Source organism: Platichthys flesus, chromosome 1, assembly GCF_949316205.1.
Source record: "Platichthys flesus chromosome 1, fPlaFle2.1, whole genome shotgun sequence".
Lineage (NCBI taxonomy): Eukaryota > Metazoa > Chordata > Actinopteri > Pleuronectiformes > Pleuronectidae > Platichthys > Platichthys flesus.
In genome coordinates this window covers 16,720,243-16,743,328 of record NC_084945.1, presented here as the reverse complement: position 1 = coordinate 16,743,328, position 23,086 = coordinate 16,720,243, and the positions used below count along the sequence as shown (strand labels likewise).

General features: G+C 40.6%; 2 protein-coding genes across 2 annotated transcripts; both read right to left on the bottom strand.

The window, feature by feature from the left end:
• Positions 1 to 866: 866 nt before the first annotated feature.
• Positions 867 to 8,209, bottom strand: srgn (serglycin). Its single transcript, XM_062386897.1, has 4 exons — positions 8,003 to 8,209; positions 6,046 to 6,187; positions 1,683 to 1,903; positions 867 to 1,594 (listed from the first exon to the last, which is right to left on the bottom strand). The coding sequence occupies exons 1-4, from the start codon at positions 8,055 to 8,057 to the stop codon at positions 1,488 to 1,490; spliced, it is 525 nt and encodes a 174-aa protein (XP_062242881.1). The 5' UTR covers positions 8,058 to 8,209; the 3' UTR covers positions 867 to 1,487.
• Positions 8,210 to 14,988: 6,779 nt separating this feature from the next.
• kifbp (kinesin family binding protein) lies at positions 14,989 to 22,444 on the bottom strand. Its single transcript, XM_062386896.1, has 13 exons — positions 21,945 to 22,444; positions 21,063 to 21,161; positions 20,734 to 20,813; positions 20,549 to 20,607; positions 20,180 to 20,304; positions 19,897 to 19,990; positions 19,175 to 19,287; positions 18,667 to 18,816; positions 18,301 to 18,375; positions 17,619 to 17,781; positions 17,309 to 17,483; positions 17,032 to 17,217; positions 14,989 to 16,389 (listed from the first exon to the last, which is right to left on the bottom strand). The coding sequence occupies exons 1-13, from the start codon at positions 22,413 to 22,415 to the stop codon at positions 16,239 to 16,241; spliced, it is 1,941 nt and encodes a 646-aa protein (XP_062242880.1). The 5' UTR covers positions 22,416 to 22,444; the 3' UTR covers positions 14,989 to 16,238.
• Between the last annotated feature and the right edge of the window lie 642 nt (positions 22,445 to 23,086).

The following is a 23,086-nucleotide window of genomic DNA, read 5'->3' as shown; positions in this document are numbered from 1 at the left end:
ATATAAATATAAGGACCTTCTGGATGAGCAGATGACACAAGAATGATGATGACTTTCATGTTTATAAATTTATTATTTCTCACATTTCTTGTATGGGGCAGATTGTAAAACTGGAAATAACAATAATATGTCATCTTGTTTTGCTCCAAAAGATTTTTTTAAAGTTACCTCATGTCTGATAAATGTAAATCAAATAAATTATAACTAGGCCAACTGTTATTCATATTCGAAAATTAGATTTGATACTTCCATTTAGATATTAAGATTGGATTTGAATTGATCATTTATATTCTACATTTACACGTAGATTCTACATTTGGGTTTAACATTTAATTTTGAATTTAATATTTTCTTTACCATTGACTTTATCTTTTATAGTTTTATGAAAATGTTTATATATTATAAAGTTCACAAAGATTGATGTTCATCTTGAAAACTTACTTTAAAAATACAAACCACTTTTTTAAACCCCAAATATGATGATATTTTACCTGATATTCCTGGTATTTTCCTGACAATAAATTTGTATGTTAACAATTACAATATAATCCTATCTGTGATAAGCTAATTTTGGAATAAAAATTAGCATTTAAGTCATTTCTCTGCCAAGGTCCTCTTAAATTCAATCAAGCGGGCGCAAATTGCACACGCTCTATCAGCAACATATCACCATTTATAAACAAGTATATGATACAACACAAATTGATAAAGTCAAATTATTTCCAATTTTCTATAAAGAGGCAACAGGATATACGGCATCCAAACACATTCTCTCATGTTGACAGGAGGAGCATCATCTCATTAAATCCTTATTCAAAAGCTGATAACAGAGTTAGGATACGATACACTGCAAACAGGACAGAATAGAGTTGTTGTAAATCCTTTATTAATAGAAGAATTTCAAATGCATATTAGACAACACAGAGCGTGTTGGAACGCATACATAATATATATTTAGAATATGTTCCAGATCACAGTGGTTAAGATTGCGTAAATTCATTCCTGAGGGGTTTTGGTTTGCACAATTATCTCGTTCAACTTTGCAGACCAGGAGTTCCCAGGAAAAGCTACAAAACAAATAAGTGTCACAACATTTGACACGGATGGGATTAAATTATATAAATAGCTCTTTGAACCATATTTGCATAGATTAAAGTCATCGACTAAGGTGCCATCTTATTGCACTGCTATTACAATTGTTTGATATCATATTTAAAAATGTATATTTAAAAGCATTTTCCAACTTACACATCTTTCACAAGAAAGCACAAACATTGGCCACTGCCGATAGATGGCAGATACATTGCTGAGGAGAATAATTACCATCAACAGTACTGAGAATGAAAAGAGATCATCAGTTTAAATCAGAGTTTCTCCACCACTAGGTGGCGATGCAATATTCACTTGATTTGAATGGATAAGATGGAAATGAAATAGACACTATCCTTGTGTTTATGTGTGTGCCTGTGAGAGGGTGGGTGTCCAGCCTACAGCTGCAGAAGGTGGTCGTCTCTCAGCTCCTGCTCTTCCGGTTTTGCTTCACCAACCACAGACCTGCTGGGCAGCAACCATCTCATGCTCCTCTTATCTCCTCCTGCAAACAGCCACATAAGGACAGATAAGACAGAAGCAGAAAACACGGAGAACTAGAAATGGGGGAGGAAGAAGAAAACCAACATTACCTTTGTACAGGTCCATGTCGCTCTTTGTCCAGGACTCTCCAGAGCCTGTCTCACTCTCAGCACTCGCAAACGCCCGGTCAGCTACGAACGGCCATTCAGATGCAGAGCCTTCATAACCTGCAGAACCTTCTTCAGGCTGAGGTGACTCCCCACTGATCACTGGCAGCTCCCCCTCTCCCTCCTCTCTTGGAGGGCGTTCATCCTCCACAGGGACTGCCTCTCTGGAAACAGAATGAAAGTCAAATATTGAGAAATGTTGATGGAGCTTAGTAGGTTGTAGATGTCAGTTTGACATGACTCTAACAGCAATCCCTTCAGAAAAGGAAAGAGATGACAAATTTACAAAAAACTGTCAACAACACATTACAATTGTTGTATTTAAATTTGTGGACAGTTTTGTATTTCAGCTTTTAAGATATTTTTTAGAACATATAAAATACTTGACTAGAATAGCACCTAGTAGAGTGAATACCTCTGCCAAAGCCCTAAAGCCCCTTTAGGAACCCAAATTTAAATTAATTCATTTTTATTTGGATCTGCACCAAATTGCACACACTCAATATACATGTCAGATTTCTTTCATCAAGGTTCTCTTAGAAATCAACGAAAATGTTGAAAAACACCCAATCTCACAGTGTTCTGCCCCTGATCTGGATCCGCACCAAAATGTAATGACCCGCACATCACATCCTCCCGCCAAGCTTCGTGGTAATCTGCAGTTACTCACGGTTACAAACAAACCAACCAACAAACCAGGGGGGGAAATTACGACCTCCTTGACGGAGGAAACAATCCAATTATCCTTTTGAAAAACCACTCATATACAAGATCTCCACTGTCAAACTCTGAAATTGACTCGGCCATGAAACCAAACTTCAGATCACAAATTACATCCAAAGTGTATTCGTGAGCCCTACGAGGTGGGTGGCATCTGTCATCTGTGAACCAAACCATTTCCTGAATGCTACTAAACTAAATTCAATGACATGGTTGTGTGAAGCTTGTTATAATTTTAACATTACACTGCAAACAGGCCCAGAGGGAAAATAGTCAAAGAAGAACACCAGTGTAACGGCTGTTTGGGGAGAGTGAGTGAATGAACCTGGAAACTACTTGGAAAATGAAAGTTATTCTAATGGAATGTCTGTTTTGTTACTTGGCCGCTTATCTGGTCTCCTGCATCCTTCTGAGCTTGTTTAAAAACATCATCAGCAGCAGCGGCCCTCCTCCCTTTTTGCAGCTCGCCTTCGACAGGAAGCAGGAGGGAAGTGTTGAGAGGAAGTGGGCTGTGACGCCTGGAGGTCCGCTGCTTGTGGTCTATTGTTTTGTGTTTGTAGTTATGTGTCACATAGGTCTGACACTTGTGTTAGAGGGGAATATGTAACTGAGGGATTCAACTGGCAACCACAATTACTACGACCCCTTCGAAGGAGAGTCTATCTAGAAAACTAAATATTATGAATGACTCGTAAATGATCGTGTTAAACAGCAGGAGATCCACCAGGCTTCTACTTTCATATTAGAACAATCAGCAGTCACACATCAGGAGGATTGAGAGCCAAGGTTTTATCCTAAAAACTTGCTGAAGAAATGTTGGAAAAAACTTGACAAACCAACCAACATGTTAAAAGTGAAACACAGTAGAAACAGGAGAGTCACGGTTTGGAAGGTATGATCAGGAAAAGGAGAGAAAAGACCCAACATGAAAAAAACCTAGTAAAGTAAATAAATAATAAATAAATAATCTCTCCTTTTTTGGACAAACAATTTCAACCTGAGTTGAGTAACTGTAAAAAACATTAATGCAGCAACACCCAACGTTGTGTTAAGCCCCGTCCTCAAATGTGGTAATGTTACTGTCACTGTGCAAAGTGTAAGGTTTTACACTTTACATTCATTTGCTGAAGGGAGAGAGTTTCTCTGTGTTCACCGTAAACAAGCTCAAGACAGGTGTCATGTGGCAGCATCACTGAGACTGGGCTGTTGAATAAAGTAGGAGACATCAGTTGAATCTTGATATTACAATTTTGAAATATTTCTTTTCATACTCAAAGGATTGTGGTCTTGAATTCAAGTATTTAAGTACTATTGTGGTGTAATTGTGAGATAACCATATTTGTAATTTCGTATTTTATGTGGACTAAAACAAGTCATTAAAACATAATCCAAAATGTTCCACAAGTGGTTTCATACGGGGACTTTTACACTTGGTAAAGGTGTGCGCTCTACTAACTGACATTACACATGTGGACACTATATAATGGTAGAGGTCCTTAAACCCACTCGAATCTCACTGTGTGATTTCAACATCTAACATTAACTGAGCTTGTGTAAAATATGATTATTTCTTTATTGAAAAAGATCCGAGGTCATTAACTGTGGGATAAGAGGAACTATAAAAGGGGAAACTGCGGGCTAAGACAAAGACTGTGATACAGACTTTGTCAGCAGAACCATGTTAACATCTTTTACACATACCATATGTGCTACACACACACACATGCACACACATATGTATTTCTTTACTGGCTCATTATTTCCAACAGGTCTCTCTTTTGAAGGTTTCAAGTTAGACTAAATGGAACAATGTGGACTGAGAGTCGAAATAAAAATGGTCTGAATTCCTCTTAGGTTCAAACTATATTGCCTTTCCTTCTCAGCTCTTGTCTCTAGGTGGAGTTGGTCATGGGCAAACTTAAAAAGACAATGAAAAAACATACGATACTTAACCATTTAAGGCAGAGACATGAAAGTATGCACATGTCCTGGAAATATAATAATGGTGAATTAACTACGACTAACAATTTGTGACAATCCACCGAATAGCATAGCACCGAAGAAGAGAAGAGTTCAGCCAAATGCAATCTATTTTGTTCTGTTTTATATCAAATGTTGCTGCAACCAAAACATGTTAATGTTGACGTTTTAAATATAACTCAGAGGTAGGTGAGTCAACAGCAGTCATAAATCAGGGAATATATTCAGTTCAAGTACTTTGAACTGAATATATTGAATATAATCCAGAAACTCCTCTGAGATAACCAGTCCCTATCACAAACACACACACACACACACACACACACACACACGCACACACACGCACACACTAGCATTATGAAGAAATGGATGTGTGTTAATATAATAATACAGCAAATGTAACTGTTAATTTTAGACCTGCTATTTTCTGTTTGTTTTCAGGACATTCATATAGAAATACATGCAGGATTCTGTTTTAAATAATCTAGATTAATCTTAAATGACTACATAATAAAACAACAATATCACTCAGTAGAGCGCATACCTCCGACGAGGCCGAGCAGACCCCCGATGAAGCCACATTTAAATTCACTAGATCCACATTTTTATTTGGATCTGCACCAAATCACTGTCCCCTAAACATGTCGGATTTCTCACCAAGATCCATTCATTATTCTCTGAGAAAACAGTGAAAAGGTCAAGAAAGGCCTCATAGTGTTAAGGAAAAACCTGGATCCGCCCCAGAATGTAATGGGTTCCTTCCTGACCCATACCACATCCCTCTGTCAAGTTTAATGGGAATCAGTTCTGTTGTTTTTGTGTAACGTTGCGTACAAACAAACAGACTACTTTCAGTTTTTAGCTTATGACACTTTTCATTTCTTACTACAACTTTTTATGATTTGCAAATAGGCTAAACAGAAATCTCCCTTGAATAATCTGGATTAAGTTTAAATAAGTACACAATAAAACCATCACGATATAACTGAAACAATCTGGATAACATCTCCGGTTTGTGCTGAGAACGGAACAGCTTTTCTCATCATTGTCATTTCAAACTACAGGGAAATGAAACACCACTGTCCACAGATCAACTTCTTCTGCTTTACACTTCATAAACTTCGACCCCTGTGCTCTGGACGAGTGCAAACCCGACCATGAACTCCTCAGGCCTTAGTTGTTCCAGCTCCAGCCTCCCTGCTCTCTCCGCTGTCCCCTCTGTCTCTCTCCCTCCACGTCGTCCTCTATTTTGGCTTTTCTTGGCCACCTACCTCACACTTACACACTCTCTCAAACACACAACACATGGAAACACACACAGGCGCACATCCGGATAGATAGTGTGTCGCTCGATTGTGTTAACCAGAGTAAGCGATCCAAAGCGGAATCAGCATTTTTCTAAATTTAAAGTCTGCATTTATCTGACAGCAGTGTAGCAGAGAGGGAGGTTTTGTTTTTTCGCAGACTCACATCAACACAGGAGCGAACTCCCTGCTACCGAGAAGCTCTCACCTTCCCCTGAGCGATTCCCTGAGCAAACAAGACCCCCCCACATCCCCAGCCCGCTAAGTCTTTCAAGAGATGCACACAACACATGAATACTTACAGGTACTGTGCAGTTGAGGAGGGCAGTTTGTCCGGCAGGTCTGCCCTCCATGGCCTCACTGGAGTCTCTTGAGTCACACAGTTGGCCTGGTTGCCATCAGGGTTACATTTCAAAAACTTGTAGACGTAGCTCCTCGGTGCTCCTATAGACAGAGAGAGAGAGAGAGAGAGATAAAAAAAAAGTCAGTGATGATTAATTTATGCTTCTTTTTTTTTTTTCATGTTGAACGTTTCACTGCAGTCAGAGGGCTCTTGGGCAATATCCTGATCCTCATCTGGATCAGTTCAGCAACGTTTAGGGTTTACCAGTTCCGTGTTCAGGGTGTTTCTGGAGATTACTACATTATTCGGCAACAGTGTGAAGCAACAGTTGGTTTCATGGCTCTCAGCTCATGAGCGGTTTATTCTGTTAGAATAGGAAGTAACAGATTCAAGGCTTTTTTCTCAACACATCACTGCGAGTTGATCGTGGAGATACTATGTAGCTTAAGTATTAGGCGTTATTTCCCTCTAGCATCCTGTGAAACTAGCTGACAGCAGTGTTTAGTTGATACAACAAGCAAGATAATGTTATCGCTTTCAGCGCGGTTTTGTGTAACATAAAAGTTCATCTTTTACACAATCTTTCACACCAATTAAGCATTTTTAAAAGTGGTAAAAGTGGGCTTGTGACATTTCTAGTTGACATAGTTAATCTATGACTTTCTGTGATGGAGGTTATCCATCAAAAACAGTGGGACTAGGGCTGGGCAAAATAAATATATTAGAATAATTATCAAAATATAATTTTCATCAATAGCAATATAACAAAAATTCAATGTAGAATTCCCATGTGTCACGTAAGCACAGTGAGTATTTCACATCATTGATCTCACTCAGATTTCCAAACTGTTTTGCTGTTTATCATTGTGGTTTTCATTCTCTGTTCATTAGGAGGAGTTTAAAAACCACAGCCTTCACTCAGGAGTTAATACCAGTCTTTAAACTGAACGATACTGTGACCTTTAACATGATAATTATAAATATTGACAGAAGTGAAAAATGTAATGTTGATATCATTTTTGGCCTAATATGGACTGATGGTAATGTTGAGACTGAGTGTATGTTTTGGTGTCCTGTGCTCTTAGGCATCACGCTTTCAGGTGTGCACTGCTATCTGACGAGTCGCCTGATCCAATTTGACAAGAGGAAAATAACGGTCATTTGTCATGTCTTTAAAAGAGATATGAAACTGCTTTAGTCTAAACATGACTGAAGCTTTTCTAGTCTTGACTAAAATGACATAACAGGATGTTGTTTAATCACTCAACCTTTTACTACCAGTTGTAGGCCTAATAGAGTAAAACTACGTCACAAAGTTGCCCTTTCCCTTTAAAACACAGGAATTCCCCACATCATTTCCATTTTATATAAAAAAAAACACACTCAGCTATTTATGTCATGGTGATCGCCCCAAAAAAAATCCCTTTACATGTAGAACAAGCCATATCGAAACTTCACCCGGAAACTGAAAGGCCTTTGCTCTTTCCGATTTGATCAAAAATGAGGTGAAGCAGAAAGTTCTGAAGCATCAGATCTCATCACAGCAACAAGATATGTGAGCCGAGTGATTTCAGATGTCAAGTAGGTGGAGATATTTGCTGTTGACAGATGTTTAGATACATATCATCCAGCTGACGTCCACAGATGAGGAGTGGGAGTCAGTTGCTGTGAGTAATCCCGTTGTGCTGACACAGGCAGTCAAATACCAGAGGAGAGGAACTAACCCTCCTTTGACTTGTGAGTCAGAAAGGCACTGATGGAGCCTGAAAGTCGAGGCTCTGCTATTGTCAAGTGTTGGAATGTAGTTCACACATCGACTGGACTTGTTTCCTCTGCAGCTTCTCGAAATAAGAGAAAGTCCACCGCACCTCTTATATTGTAGAACCCAATCTGATGATAATGAATCGCAGACTTACCCTCCCCGTTGTGTAAGGCGAGGCAGGAGACGATCAGGAGCAGGAACACTTTCATCCTGAGGAACTTTCTTTTCAACGCAACAAGAGGGAACTGGAATGAAAGCCGCTGGTGGATGAGAAGCGTGTTAACGTGGTGAAGACGAAGTGTCTGTGAAGTCTGGCTCCCCCCTGACAGACAGAGCTCAGCCCTCTCTGCGCGTCATGGTTTCCTCCAGTCTTCTTCTTCTGGGGCGCGCAGGCTCCACATCCTCCCCGAGTGGAAACTTTCTGCATTAACCGCCTCCGAGTGTCACTGATCAGGTCCGAGTTTGCGTAACAGCGCCTTCACTGTGGCTGAGGAAATACCAGCAGCCGACCCTCCCTCTGGGTTACTGGTGGAGAATTAATTAGCTGCGCGCATTTTTTTACATTGACAGATAAGAAACAGCGTGGATTCTGGTGCGCGCGCGCGTGTCTGTGTGTGTTACTTTACCTCTTTAGGACCTTTTCCATCATAAACTATGGTGATCCTGGAGTGCAAAACTTAACAACACATCACAAAACACAACAACACATCACAAAATACAGAGACGAAACACAACAACAATTAAAAACCCCAACACCAAATTATAATAATAATAACATACGTTGCTGCTATCATTAATAATAACTTTACTCTCTTATTGTTATCATTATAACTAGTCAGAGTACTTGTGTTCCTGGTCTCTCGCAGCCAATAGTAGCTACCTAGTTTTTCTACTAGAAGATAATGCTGTTGTGTTTTGCGTTTCAAGCTCACTGTAACAAACACTAGGTTCAGAAAAGCCCAGTTCTGAAAAGGCTTTTTTTGAACTGGTTCAGTTATAGTGTGAAGTGGGGATAAGGTTTTGGTGTGGTGTGTGTGTGTGTTTCCCAGTGTGTTTCTGTGTGTGTGTGTGTGTGTTTGTGTGTGTGTCTCTTGCTGCTTCAGATCCTCATCATATCATTTCAGACTCGTTGTGGAGAAGCAGTTATTATGTGGGAGTGTAGTGAATCCTGTCCTCACAGTCACTGCAGGGCCCACACTCCCCAGCAGCAGCAGCAGCAGCCTCATCTGTGTACCTCATCACTCCTGATTCTCACTCTACAGCATGTCCACCTTTGAGTGTGTATCATGTGTGTGAGATCTTCTACATGAATGCATGTGTATGTGTGTCTGTTTTTCATTGGTAGTACGCCGTGTCTTACAAGTTTGTCCACATGTCTCTTGCGGGTTTATAACTTTTGTTTAAAGGTAGTTTACTGCAATCAAGTACATTCATTTACTCAAAGTTTGTTGTTAACTCTCATTAGCTTCATTAGATTATACATAGAAACTCTGTACCGTTACCAGATACTCTCATTTTATATTCATGGCCATCTAATAAGATATAATGTATCTTGTTGAACTGACTTCTCAAACTGGGGTGACTGTGGCTCTGAGGGTAGAGCGGTCATCCTCTAATCAGAACGTCGGCAGTTCAATCCCAGTCTTTTCCATTGTGCACACTGCAGTGTCCTTGGCCAAGATGCTGAACTTCACAAATGTACTGTAAAGCGCTCTAAGAGATCACCAAGGCTAGAAATCTTCTGTATAAATACAAACCAAATTGATATTATTTATTTCTGTAATATTTAGATATTGAAGAAAACTCACATATATTTATATAGTCGGATATCTTTTTAGATTACTATCAAAAATATTTACTCATATCAGTTTTTTGTTTTTTTCTGCAGTGTAAGACTGTGCTGGTTAACACAGGTTGAGACATTTCAAGTGTTGACACCAGGTCTGTCCTGGTGCCTAGGGCAGTTGAGTCATGTTTAAACATTAGGGTGCTTTGATAATGACTCAGATGTTAGTCAGGAGGTTCCATTGCCCTATAGGAGCTGGCAGAGGAACACCGATGAGAAGAGGGTGGTGCATGTAGCAAGCAGATGATGTCATGTGCGATTTTAAGGAATTGATAATGACGGAGCGACAGGCTATATGTTAAGATGGAGCTCAGTGTGTTGTTAGAGCTGTTAGGAACAGGTTCACACTTATCTCTGGATCAGGACACTTACTAATGTGCATAGGAACTGAGTGTACATTCACACATCGAGTGTACACACACACACACACACACACACACACACACACACAGATCAGAGCATTATGATTCATAAAGATTTCCAGGTCAGAAAGGCACGGATGGAGCCTGAAGGTTGAGGCTCTGCTATCGTTAAGTGTTGGAATGTAGTTCACACATCGACTGGACTTGTCTCCTCTGCAGCTTCTCGAAATAAGACAAAGTCCACCGCACCTCTTATATTGTAGAACCCAATCTGATGATAATGGATCGCAGACTTACCTTCCCCGTTGTGTAAGGCGAGGCAGGAGACGACAGGCTATATGTTAAGATGGAGCTCATTGTGTTGTTAGAGCTGTTAGGAACAGTTTAACACTTATCTCTGGATCAGGACATTTACTAATGTGCATAGGAACTGAGTGTACATACACACACCGAGTGTACACACACACACACCCACACACACACACACACAAACACACACACACACACACAGATCAGAGCATTATGATTCATAAAGATTTCCTGGTAATGTTCTCTTGTAACTATTGCATTAACCATGAGTTGAGGCAGGCAGCTGTACGGCAGGTACCAGGGAGCTTTAGACTGTGTCTCAAAAAAATGAATAGACAACGAAAAATGTTGCAAAGCTTAACTTTTACATCTCTTGACCCTCAGATGTATTTGAAAGAATCCCTCAGTGGCGTCATTACTCAAATATAAATACAAGTATACATATATGTAATGCAATGTATATTCTTTAACTGCTTTCCTCCTAGCCAATTGAGATGGATTCAGGGTCTTTGTCAAGCTAGATCGAAACAATTTACTTAGTACCACATTATACTCATCTTCCTCTTTTTTACTCACACTGTGTTGAGGAATTCTGTGAAAACCACGTACTTCAATCAATCAATCAAATTTTATTTGTATAGCCCATATTCACAAATTACAATTCATCTCATAGGGCTTTAACAGGGTGTGACATCCTCTGTCCTTAACCCTCAGCAAGAGTAAAGAAAAACTACAAAAAACCCTTTTAACAGGGTAAAAATATGTAGAAACCTCAGAGAGAGCCACATGTGAGGGATCCCTCTCCCAGGACGGACAGAAGTGCAATAGATGCCACGTGCAGGAGAACATCATCAATAATCAAAGTCTCTAGCAGCATTGATGAAGCACAGTCCATGCTCAGCAACCATCTAGACCACGATCCACCATCCAGACCAGACGCCACTTCAGTCCTCAGTCACCGTCCACCGCCGCCCACCAGGAGGACCCATCACAAGCCACCACCGCGGTCCTGGTCCACCGCCCGTGCCCAATGCCAACGCGACACAGGGTCCGCCACCAGCACCACGATCAGCCCACATGACTCAGAATCCGCCACACTGGATCCAACACCGCGACCCCCGGTGCGCGATCCACAAACCGTAATCCATGGTGCGGCCACAGAGGCCCTGGATCTGCGGGTGATAAAGCAAAGGGATTCCGGGGAAGGGGGATAGGGATGGAGAAGAGGAAGGAGAAGCTGGAAAGAGAAGCTCCGTGTGTCATGTGTCATAAAATAGAACAAGTAACGTTCTGGCTTCTGATACTTCTGATTTCCAAGATTTTTTACTGACGCACCTCCTGCGAAAACACGTGAATTCTATGTAGCTGTTGCGTTTCATCACTTCCATCTGTCAGTAGGGATAAGAGGAACTCAGCTGAGAACATCTAAGGTTTGTGTCACGTTGAACTAAAAGAGCTGCAACCACATGAGACCGCAACACACCTGTCCGTATATAGCAAACTGTGGTTAATGAAACTAGTAATTCTGTTTGTGTCCATGTCTGTGTGACCGAGAATTTTGTTTTAGCTGACGATGCTGCAAAGGAAGTGGTAACATCAGCTGCTATCATTTTCCTTCAGGAAATGACACATTAGCTTGCCCAACCTCGCCTACACACACACACACACACACACACACACACACACACACACAACAGGTGACATATTTATGACGTACACATGCCCACATATATATATCACACGTAGCATTTCTCCAGCTGTGACTCTTCATGTCTTGTCCACAATCATCCATACAGTACTCCTGTGTTTACCTGCAGGAGCAGCCAGTGTCTGTGTCTATACCTCTTCCGACTTTACCTTGAATAAATAAAAAAAAAAAAAAAACACTAACAACTTTTTGAAACTAACACTTTAGTAGCACTTAAATGGCACTTACTTATAGCACTTTGTAGTTTTGCTTTCTTTGAAGAAATGGTATTTTCTGGATTCTTGTCGTCCTTGGTATGTACCCTCGGGTTTGAATGCACTTATTGTAAGTCGCATTGGATAAAAGCGTCAGCTAAATGAAATGTAATGTAATGTAATCTATGAAAAGCCACCTTTTATAGTCAGGTCAGTTTCCATTCCCACACTTGTCATATATTGTAGGTTTCAAGTATATTGTCTGAGTAACCACAGTTTATGGCTGTGGAGACAATGCCATAGAGTAAACACACACACACACACACACACACACACACACACACACACACACACACACACACACACACACACACACACACACACACACACACACACACACACACACACACACACACACACACACACACACACACACACACACACACACACACACACACAAACACACACACACACACACACACACACACACACAGTCTTTAACATATATGCATCACAAAAGGCAAAGTTGGGCTTAAGAACTCAGGACAGTGTAGCAGTGACTGATAACTACAATAAACTCACTTCATTAGACCTTAAAGACACAACGTAAATGTAAGACTAGATGTCTGTGGGCAGCTGGGTAGTCTGTTCAACTCACAAACTGTCTCACATTATCACTGCACTATCGTTTATATATTTATGTATATTTAGTTATTAATTTGTCATAATCTGAATTGACTTATCCCAACCGACCCCAGTATGTGAGGACTGTGTGTTGGACAGTTCTGTCTGCAGCACGGAGCTCCACAGGGACGTTTCTGGCTCTGATTCCTCTTCACCCTCTATACTGCAGACTTCTTCTTCATCAACTCACCCACCTGTCACCTGCAGTAGTTCTGTAAAGACTAGTGATCGTCGGCCTCATCACAAGCGAGGACAACAGTGAATACAGAGAACTGAAACATTACTTTGTGGACTGGCGCTAGCTGAACAACCTCCAGATCAACGTGGGGGGGAAAAGCATGTTGCTGCTTATTCTCCTCATCCTTTTCAAACATGATGGAGAACCTGTCGTAGCCTACAGTTGTCATAACAACTCCAAAGGTTTGTCCAGTTTGGCCTACTGTAAAAAAATCTCCCGATATAAAGTATTTAAATATAAAGGGCCCATTTCTATTGTAGAGAAAATAACAATTCATACAATTTAAATTATTACACAGTAGCGTAAACATCACTAGGATTATTTTATATTCAATTTCTGCCAATAGATCCCTTTCACCTAACTCTTACACACTGCACCTTTAATACTTTGAATATATTCAAGTATTTACTTACTTTTACTCATATAGAGGTAAGATTAATGTGGTACTTTTGCTCTAGTACATTTTTATTTATTTGTACTTTTACTTACGCAAACTATTTGAGTACTACTGCACCACTGGTTGTTAAACCCAATTATAAAGCTGTAACAAAGTGCAATGGTGGATAGAAAAAAAAAGACAAGATTACTGGCAGCACATAAGAATGTTAGGTTTCATTTTTGCTCATTTGGAAACATGTTTAAACCCTTTGAGGTGAAGCAAGTTTCACCACAGTAATGAAGCCTGAGAACTGTCATCTATGTGATTAGTAAAATGTGTGTTTCATGTCAAAATGGCTGCTGTGAATAAAGGTCTATTCTCTGCTTATTTTTGCACCATAATTCTTATTATGGGCTACTTTGACTGTACATAGTGTGCGTGCATGGGTAAGAAAGTGTTCTAGTCCCTAAAAGGTTGGTCTTTCACACACATTCAATCATCACACATGAATCACAATCACAATTGGGCTACAAAAATCAGAACAATCCAGGGACAATGTGGAATGTGGAATGGGGGAGACAGATATCAAACTGCCGACCTTCTGGTCAATGGACGACCGCTCTGTCTCCTGAGCCACAAGCCGACCCCATGTTCAACTATCCAAATGCTTTAGGAAAAGGTGATTTTCAGATCTAGGTTTGGAACAGATTTGTAGAGCTACTAAATATATTTACTTTCATTACAATTTTAAGTAACAATGCATTGTAAAAATAAGTGTGTACAGGTTTGTGTGTACTTTAAGACTTTACAAGATTTGTATGAAAAGGAAATGTAATGTAATGATAAAATTACCAGAAATGGGTCATGTGGGTGAGTGTGTGTATTCCGTGTAAGGGCAGGATTTCCAGTAAACTTACTCAGCCCAATTGTAATTCCGTTTTTTCATTAGTTTCTAGTGTCGATGTGCTGAGCAGGTTTGTCAGTTGTTGTTGCACGTTGGGACAAGCACTACAGAGGTTAATGGAAGCATAAATTAAAGAAGGAATTGCAGGTTTGGATGCACTGAAATAGTCTTTGCATTGTGTAGGAAGGGCACAACTAGTGTGTGTTTGTGTAGTGGGGTATTTGACAAGTTGTGTAGCTGTAGGTGAAGCTGTGGTAAAAAGTGTCCTGTGGCTACAAGCATGGAGGAGGGCAAAGAGACAAGACCTCATGATTAGCGAGAAACTGCATCAGCACAGACATGTGACTTGTGTTGCAAACGTTTCCCATAATGAAAATGAGGATTCTAAGAAATTCAGATTTCATTTCTCTCTGGTGGGTGAAATGTGCCCTTTGAACTCATCAGCACACTGTGATAATTGTAAATAACAGTGTTACAATATGTGAACATTAAGGACAAAACTAAAGAAGAGAAAAACGTATTCTATATCTTTTATAGATTATACACCTTCAAATAGTCACAGTCAGTTTTCAATGGACAACATTTTACACATTTCTCTGCATTAAGCAGTTCAGCAATGTGGAAAAACAACTTCTCAAACTACACTGAGATAAATTAAGCCTTTTACTCGCAGATTCTTTCTTGAGTCATTAAATTCAAAGTGGTGTTTCTCTTATGTGAAAATAAAACAGATAAAAAGCCGAGAATCCTTTTTACAGTTAGCTCCTCACTGCAGCAGGTTGACATAGCCCCCTGACTTAAAGGGATAGTTCACAGAAAACGTTAAATTCACTCGTTCTCTACTCACCCCTGTGCTAATGGAGGGGTGAGTGAAGTGTTTGAGTCCACAAACCACTTTTGGAGTATTAGCCTAAATGTCCTGTTATCCTCCTCTGCGGCTGCGTTCCCATGTGAATCACAGAGGTCGCTTAGGCTCAAAACCCGGTGTACAGGAATGTCGGGGCTTACGGACACTTGGACGACACCACAGGAGCAGTATGTCTTTTCAGTGGTTTCTTTTTACATCTGAAGAATTGGTCACCATTTACTAGAATTGTATTGGATTCGGCTGGGAAACTGTTTTCCCCTGAGACTCAAAAGTGTTTTCTGGACTCAAACACTTCACCCAGCCCTCCAACGGCATAGTGGTGAGTACATGAGTGAAGTATCATTTATGGGTGAACTATAAGTGTGTAATATTTCATTGGTTTAATATCATTACAAAGTGTCTAGTGTACAGTTTGACTCCTCAATGAATGGAATAAGGTACACAGGTTTTACTGGATAAAACCTACATCATGCAAATGATGACGTCTAATAAACCAACATTAGCTTGGTCAAGTCAATATCACGACGTTGTGCTAGCAGGGGGATTATTTCTGCGTCTGAATTCTGAGGAGTGGAAGCAGCCTGTTGGTCGTACAGAGTGAATCCCTCTCTACCGCTCAACAGCTTTTGTTATTAGTATGGCCACAGTAACCAAGGTTACAGGCTGAATTAGTAGTGAAACTGACTACCTTTTATTACACAGAGGAAAGCACATATGTATAGAGTGTAATGTGTCCGATGGTCATGTAAAAGAAGCATGGTCACTGGAAAAGAAAGATAAGGAGATCACCAAAACATGTACAGGGAGCGAGATGGTGAGTCCATCTACATCAAGTTACTGAAACGGTTGGAGAGTGTCTGATAGATTATAAGGTGGTCAATGTATATCGGTGGATAAATTATTCAACCAAGGAGTTGTTTGTTGCCATCCGGGCTTTGAGCCGGTTGATTTTGAGAGGGAGTAGACCAACCATCTCCCTACTCAGCTCCAGCTCCGTCTCCACAGTGGCCGTTGCCTCAGGGTGGGACTCACAATACTGCACCACGTACCTAGACAACAGGTGGAGGGGGAAAGTGAGGATCACCAGTTACTCAAAAAACATGGCAACTGGCTGCATTTAGACTGTTAGAGCACATCCTTGTGTTCATTGTCTCCAACAGAGGGGTTCTATTTTCGGAGTGAGATATCAGGATTACACAAAGTGGTGGTTTATTTTGAAGCGGATCCGGATCAGGGGGCGGATCCAGGATTTTTCTTACTTTAACTTTGTGAGACAAGGCTTCACCGAAAAAATTATGTTGAGATCTTTCTAAAAAACAATGAAACGTGTCAAGTGCCAATGTCTATTAACAGGTGACATTTTATGCAGATCTTGATATTGATCCTGATTTTGCGAACAAAATATGTATTTTTTGCTGGGTGAGCTTTATTCCTTCCGACTATATCACACTTTGGATGGTTTACATATATTTAATGTAAACAGTTTGCAGTGTCTGATCTCAATTCTTGAATGTGTGCCCTTCTAATTTTAACTTCCCTTTCTAGTCCACATATTAGATCCTTCTTTTATTCAATTTTCCTCTTACTTATGTATTAACCTATTTTACCAATCTACCTGTAGTTTAATACACATGTAGTCCAGAATGTTTTTTGTATGTATCTACCTAATTTAAGAAAATGAATACTCATACTTGTAGTTATCTAGAGATTTGTTGAGGTTTTCCAGCTGATCAGAGGCTGGGGAGCTGATAATGCGGCCGTAGAGTCGGGCTACTCTGAAGCGAGCCACCAGAGCTGGTCTGAGCACCTCCTCCTCCAGGTGCTCCGGAACCTTCCCTTCTGGAGAACATAGAGAGTCTAGGAACATCTGGAAGTACCTGGAGAGGAGAAGATAACAAATAAGTCAGATTGAGTAACCGTGATTTGTCAGACACTCATCAGGTACAACAATCACACACATACACTCACTTTGCAGATGTGGAGCAGAGGTGGTTGAATTTCTTAACGGTGTGGCTATCTAGCGACTGTGTATCAGATTGTCTGTTGGCCAGCATCAGTTTCAGGTCCATCATTTCACTGTAGATCTCTGCCAACTCAAACATCAACTGCCTGCGGATCATTAGGTAGTACCGGGAATTTAAATCTACAGAAAAACAGTGGGAGACAGAGAAAGACACAATGTGTTATTTCATCTTTTTTTTCAACTTTCATCTTGTGTGAATTTTCAAAAGGACCAAACAAACAAAGTTGAGACTCGAGGACAAAATGAGCTCGGTACCATTACAGATGGGCTCCAACATATCAACTCTCCGTTTGTGCATTTTGCAGCGCCGCTCCAGATCCTCCTCAAAGAAAGCTAGGGCCCTGAATAGAGCGCTGTAGTCCTGCAAAATCTCCACATGGTCCGTCACATATCCATCCATCTGAAAGTACTCCTTGGCCTGCAAGAGAGAATCAGAGGTTTACAAAGACAGGCTCAAAGCCAGATCAGTCAAAGAGTCATAAGTCTTTTTTTTTAAAGTAAATTTGTGTGGATGAAAAAACTCAAAAAATGTCTGAGGGGCAGCTCTGGCATGTAAAATATATCTGTGAAATTCATAATTTGTGTAGAATTTCTGTCACAATACATTCACTTCAATTGATAAACATTTCTGTGGCGTCTGTCTGCACCCGCGGCCTTTGTCACTGTGAATAATTTTCTTCAAAGTTGAATATAATCAAATTGAAACATAATTAACATAATTTGACCATGCAATAATATTTAATTTATCATCCGAGTGGTTTGCTTCTTGGAAAGAATACTTATTATTATATATTTATTATCTATACAACTTTTAATATAACCCCAATTTGCATATATTTGGACTGTAGGATGAAGTCAGAGTGCCTGGATAAAACATGTTAAATCCACACAATCTGCTGTACCTGATTGTGTGTATCCGTGTGTGTGTTGAGTATACCTGTGTGACATAATTCTGTCCCACTAGAAACACAGCTCTGGCCTCCGTGAAGTCCAATGGGCACAAACAACAAACCTAGGAAACATAAAGGAGAACATTTGAGGTTATCATAAGTACTGAGCCATTAATTTATTTGTAGAATGGCGCCCTCTAGTGATGTACTCATCTTGGTTCCTCAGTTCTTACCACATACGTTCTCAGTTAATTTGGCTTTTTATCCATCCACTGACACTAACACATCATAAACATAAACATAAACATGACATTCAACTTATGAGCCAGTGAATTAACACATTATCAATAAAGGAGAATCAAATATTCCTTAACAACAGTTTTAAGTTGACATTGCTTGCACAATATCCAGACCTTTTCTTCCAGGCTAGCGATGGAGTCGAAGGTGTCTTCAGAGCCAAACAGCACAGCACTCTTCCTGCCTTTCTCTTCCTCCTCCTCCTCTTGTCTTCTTGCTCTCTTAGACTCTTCTTGACGATCAGTATCCAGCTCTCCAATGTTGTCCTGGTGAAAAACGCGTTATTTTAAATGATTGTGTACTTCTGAGCTCAGAGGCATGAGCAGCCATAAAGATTATTTACACAGGGAAAGATGCATATCAAGGTTTGTTAATGTGATGATATTTAATCCTTTAACTTTAGCTTAGACTTAGGTGAACAATCTTTGGAACAAAATCATTTTTCTTTGGGTTTTCTGTTGATAATGTTGATGTTTTTGTGGGTGCTGCTCTTTCTGTTCAGTCATTCTGGCTGTTGCTGTTTGTTCATAAGACTGGAGTGAAAGTCATGAGACCTGTGTCCAAGTCATGAGTCTATTAATAAATACAGCCACAGGCGCACACACAAGCACAATCATGCAGTACCTCAAGCTGCTTCTTAGCATCCTGCAGGAGGTTGAGGCAGTATTTGATCCAACATCTCGCAATATCTGCTCTCTTTTGTCTGAGCTGCTCCCTAACCTCACTCTCTGTCTCACCTGGGTCAGACAGAAGGAGTGAGAGACTTTAGGACGCGTCAACGTGTACATGACAAGAAAAAGTAAGTCAGCCCTTTGAAATGACCTATTCATGTATAAAGATGTCTTCAAATATGGTCTGATCTTCATTTAAGTTACACTTTTGAACAAACACAATAAACTTCAAACTGCTACCACACAAATCATTGTTTTGTTCTTGTCCATACTGAATGCAAGGTTAGAAAAACTATGTGAGACTAAAGACATTAGCAAAAGCTTACGTGAGTCACAAGCTAAGGAACCTGGAGTCTTATCAATGAAACAAGATTGAAGTTGTGTGTTAGAGCAACTTCAACTTCTAAAACAACTCAAACATTTTGAGTTTTCTATTCACACGGTGCATCTGCTGGTGTGGACTGCGACACACAGGAAAGAGAATTGTGGATTTTCATGAAGCTAGAAGTTTTCACCATACAGATGCTTGATATTCAACGGTTAGAAAAAGTTGCTTTAAACTGAGCAGAGCCAAAATTGCTTCAAAGGCTTTGCTCACAGTTGTGTTATCAGTCCAGAAAAACATTGACAAAACCTAAGTAAATATTTATATTAATTAAAAAATGTTATACTTACTTTCCTGTGCTGCAGCCTCAGAAGGAGCCTCTCCGGCCAAACCTGCTACAACAGTTGCAGCTGAGAGGCAATGTCTGCCTTCCATGTAGTTGCCCTTAAAAAATTCAAACACACATATATACACTGTAAAACTGAACCAAAGAGAAACAGGAACTTTCCCATGTAGTGGAAACTGTGACATTTGAATCAAACCAGTAGAACATTCTGGCTCATATCATGCAAATGTACATTTTAGGTTTTAAAGAAATAGTTTTTAATCTATAAAAATCAATCACAGCCTTACCTTAATGATGTAATACTGTGACAGTGAAGCAGCGTTCAGGGCCCACTCCATCGGATTGAACTCTTTTAACTTTAACTGTCTCTGCAGGGTGCTGTGACAGTAGGTGGCTGCTCGCTCATTTTGACCTGAAAGAGAAAACACACGAATTATAAGTATTTAAATAAATAAGTATGTCAATTAGCATAAAATGTGTCCACTTCATTTTATTCACAGAGATAATTATTAATCCCTAAATCTTCATAAACTCTTCGACAACCAGCAGATGCTCATGTAGATTCTGGAGCTTCTATATCATTTACTGTTATTGTATATTTTACATGAGCAAAACAGTAAATACGTACTGTTCTGTAAAACAATTGTCCTACTCACCAAGGTTTTTATAGACTTGAGCAAGGTAGTACATGGTATGAGTGTAGGCCAACTCGAACCTGGTAGGTATAAGAGCAAAGATGGAGTGAAAGTGAAGAAGGGAAAGGGTTAGTAAAGTAACATCATGATTATAACTACAGGCAGGAAACATCTTCTCTGTGTGGACACTGGAGGTTACAGCTTACCTCTTGGTTCTTTCCTGATGTGTCAGCAGGTTCTCCTCAGTAGTGAAATACTCTGTCATGTCAGTGGGAGGACTGCCATCCTGAAAGACAAGAAAACATAATGAGGTCTGGTGTCAAGAGCAGGTGAGACACTTATAGACTGCATGCAAAATTGCTCAATTTTGGCCTCCAAGAGCCCATTTCGTCTATAAAAAGTGCAGTGTAAGTAGAATGTACACAACGTTTACATCAAAAACAAAACAACAACAGCCGGACTCACAAATGATTTGACACTGGGGAGACCAGTGAACAATGATTATATAATCTGTCAGTCACCAGATGAAACTCACCTCCTTCATATATCGAAGGTAGATGGATTCTGCTGTCTCCAGGAATCCCTGAGCTGCCTCCGTCTCGTCCCAGCCGGCCGACAGGATGCCCAGTTGGTTCTGAGGACACAAACAAACAGAACACGTGATCAATATCATCTGATCAAATGACCCAATACTACTACTGGGATCTGGTTTTGAGAGGAATCTTCTACTAACAACGTGATGGCTTTACTGGGATTCTTGTAGCTGTTCATATATATATGACCCATAAGCTGGACTGTGTGCAAACGAGAAGAGGTGGTGCATGCTGCCTTTAGAAGTAGAAGACCAAGCTGATGGATCAGAAGCAGCATCTCAGTCATAATCTATTAGTGTTGTCAAAAGGATCCAAACTCAGATACTATAACAAACAAGCAGAACAAACTTGGCGACGCATCGGTAGGACCAACACCAAGGTCTTTACAACGAATATTGAAAGGCCAGTGAAGCTCCTGTTTCAGCAACACTGAATTGTTGAACAGTTTTTTTATGAACGTTAACAGTTTAACTATGATCAATAAGCCGATAGCCACATTGGCCCTCTGTTAAGTTATCATGAAGCCAGCGGCTATGACGACTAACACGAATGTGGGAGCTGGTCAGCTGAGCGTCTGTCACGGTCAGAGACAGAGATCCTTTGACAGGACAACACAACTGTGTGTGTGTCTGAAGAGTCACAGACTGGAGCTGAGACAAGTCCACCAGCAACTGGACATAAACAGAGAGGTTGATGTCATCGTCGGTAGTGTTCGAGTATTCGGTCAAACATTTGTGTGTATGCCTCTTCGTGTTCTAAGTAGACACATCTGCTGCCAGGCTCATGGACAGTTTTTCTGTTATTCATGTTGAAGTGAACATTACCCGGGCGTTGATAAATAGCGACACATTGTCGGACGACGCTGTGCATCTGCCCAGCAGCTTCAGGCAGTTCGTCAGATGCTCCTGTCCGGCGGACAGCTCCTCCGTGTCGACGTGGTTGACGCCCAGGTAGTACTCCACCGCCCCGAGACGAGCGGCCCGCAGCCCCGCTGGAGAGTCTCCGGAGAGTTCCCGCTGACCGACCCCATCATCCCTCTGCCCGTCCACCGGCTGCTCCGCCGGCCGCTGCTCGCTGCCGCCGCCCTCCTCCTCCTCCTGCCCCTGGTCCTCACCGTCACCGGCTTCGAAACACTTGAGCGCGGAGTAGATCTCCCGGAGCAGCTCCCGGGCCTTGTATTTGGAGCGGAACGGCTCGTTCTCTGGGTCTTTTCGTGATTCCACCTCCGTTAGGTTTTGGGCGTTAGTGAATCGGTCGCAGATCGCTTTCCACTCATCACTGCGCAGCGACGCCATGTTGCTCCTCTTCTTCCTCTGTTATGCTCGGCTGCGACTTGCTCGTTTCTGTATACAGTCTGTGGTTACTGTCTCACTACTGCCACCTGCTGGAGTTAGCGTGGCCTCGCTTCTATAATGTCCACACCCATTACATAAGAGCAATTCAGAGGTAAATGTGCAGTTAAGGATTGAATTAAAGTCTACTTTTTACACATCTGGAACTGGAACTACTGCTAAAATACAGCGTTTTACTTAATTGACTGTGCAATACTTTATGTAGTGTTCTGTTTTAAAGGTTCAGTGTGCAGAACCTTTGGAAGCCTTCAGTTGTCATAAAAACTCAAAAGGCCTTTAGTATGTCCAGTGTGGGCTACTATATGAAACATGCCGTCCTCCGCAGAGTGGACCCACTCCTGATGTAAATATGCAACATTTAAATATAAAGGGTATGATAGGAAACGATTCATACAGTTAAGATGAAACACAATTGTGAAGACATCACTAGGATTATTTTATATTCAATTTCTTCCAATAGATCCCTTTCACCTAAATCTTACACACTGAACCTTTGTTTAATGTTTGGATATATGCGATGACAAAAATCTTGTAATTTCTCTTGTACCTAAATGTAAATATTCGATGTGAAAGAGGATACGAGAAATAACCAAATAAATACAAAGTTTCAAAGA

Excerpts from the sequence above, each read along its gene's own strand:
- srgn (XM_062386897.1), bottom strand. The coding sequence starts at position 8,057 with ATGAAAGTGTTCCTGCTCCTGATCGTCTCCTGCCTCGCCTTACACAAC. Across the intron at positions 6,188-8,002 it reads CGCCTTACACAACGGGGAGG|GAGCACCGAGGAGCTACGTC; the intron begins GTAAGTCTGCGA and ends CTCTGTCTATAG. Across the intron at positions 1,904-6,045 it reads TCCTCAACTGCACAGTACCT|AGAGGCAGTCCCTGTGGAGG; the intron begins GTAAGTATTCAT and ends TTCTGTTTCCAG.
- kifbp (XM_062386896.1), bottom strand. The coding sequence starts at position 22,415 with ATGGCGTCGCTGCGCAGTGATGAGTGGAAAGCGATCTGCGACCGATTC. Across the intron at positions 21,162-21,944 it reads CGCTATTTATCAACGCCCGG|AACCAACTGGGCATCCTGTC; the intron begins GTAATGTTCACT and ends TTGTGTCCTCAG. Across the intron at positions 18,376-18,666 it reads TCGCTAGCCTGGAAGAAAAG|GTTTGTTGTTTGTGCCCATT; the intron begins GTCTGGATATTG and ends TATGTTTCCTAG.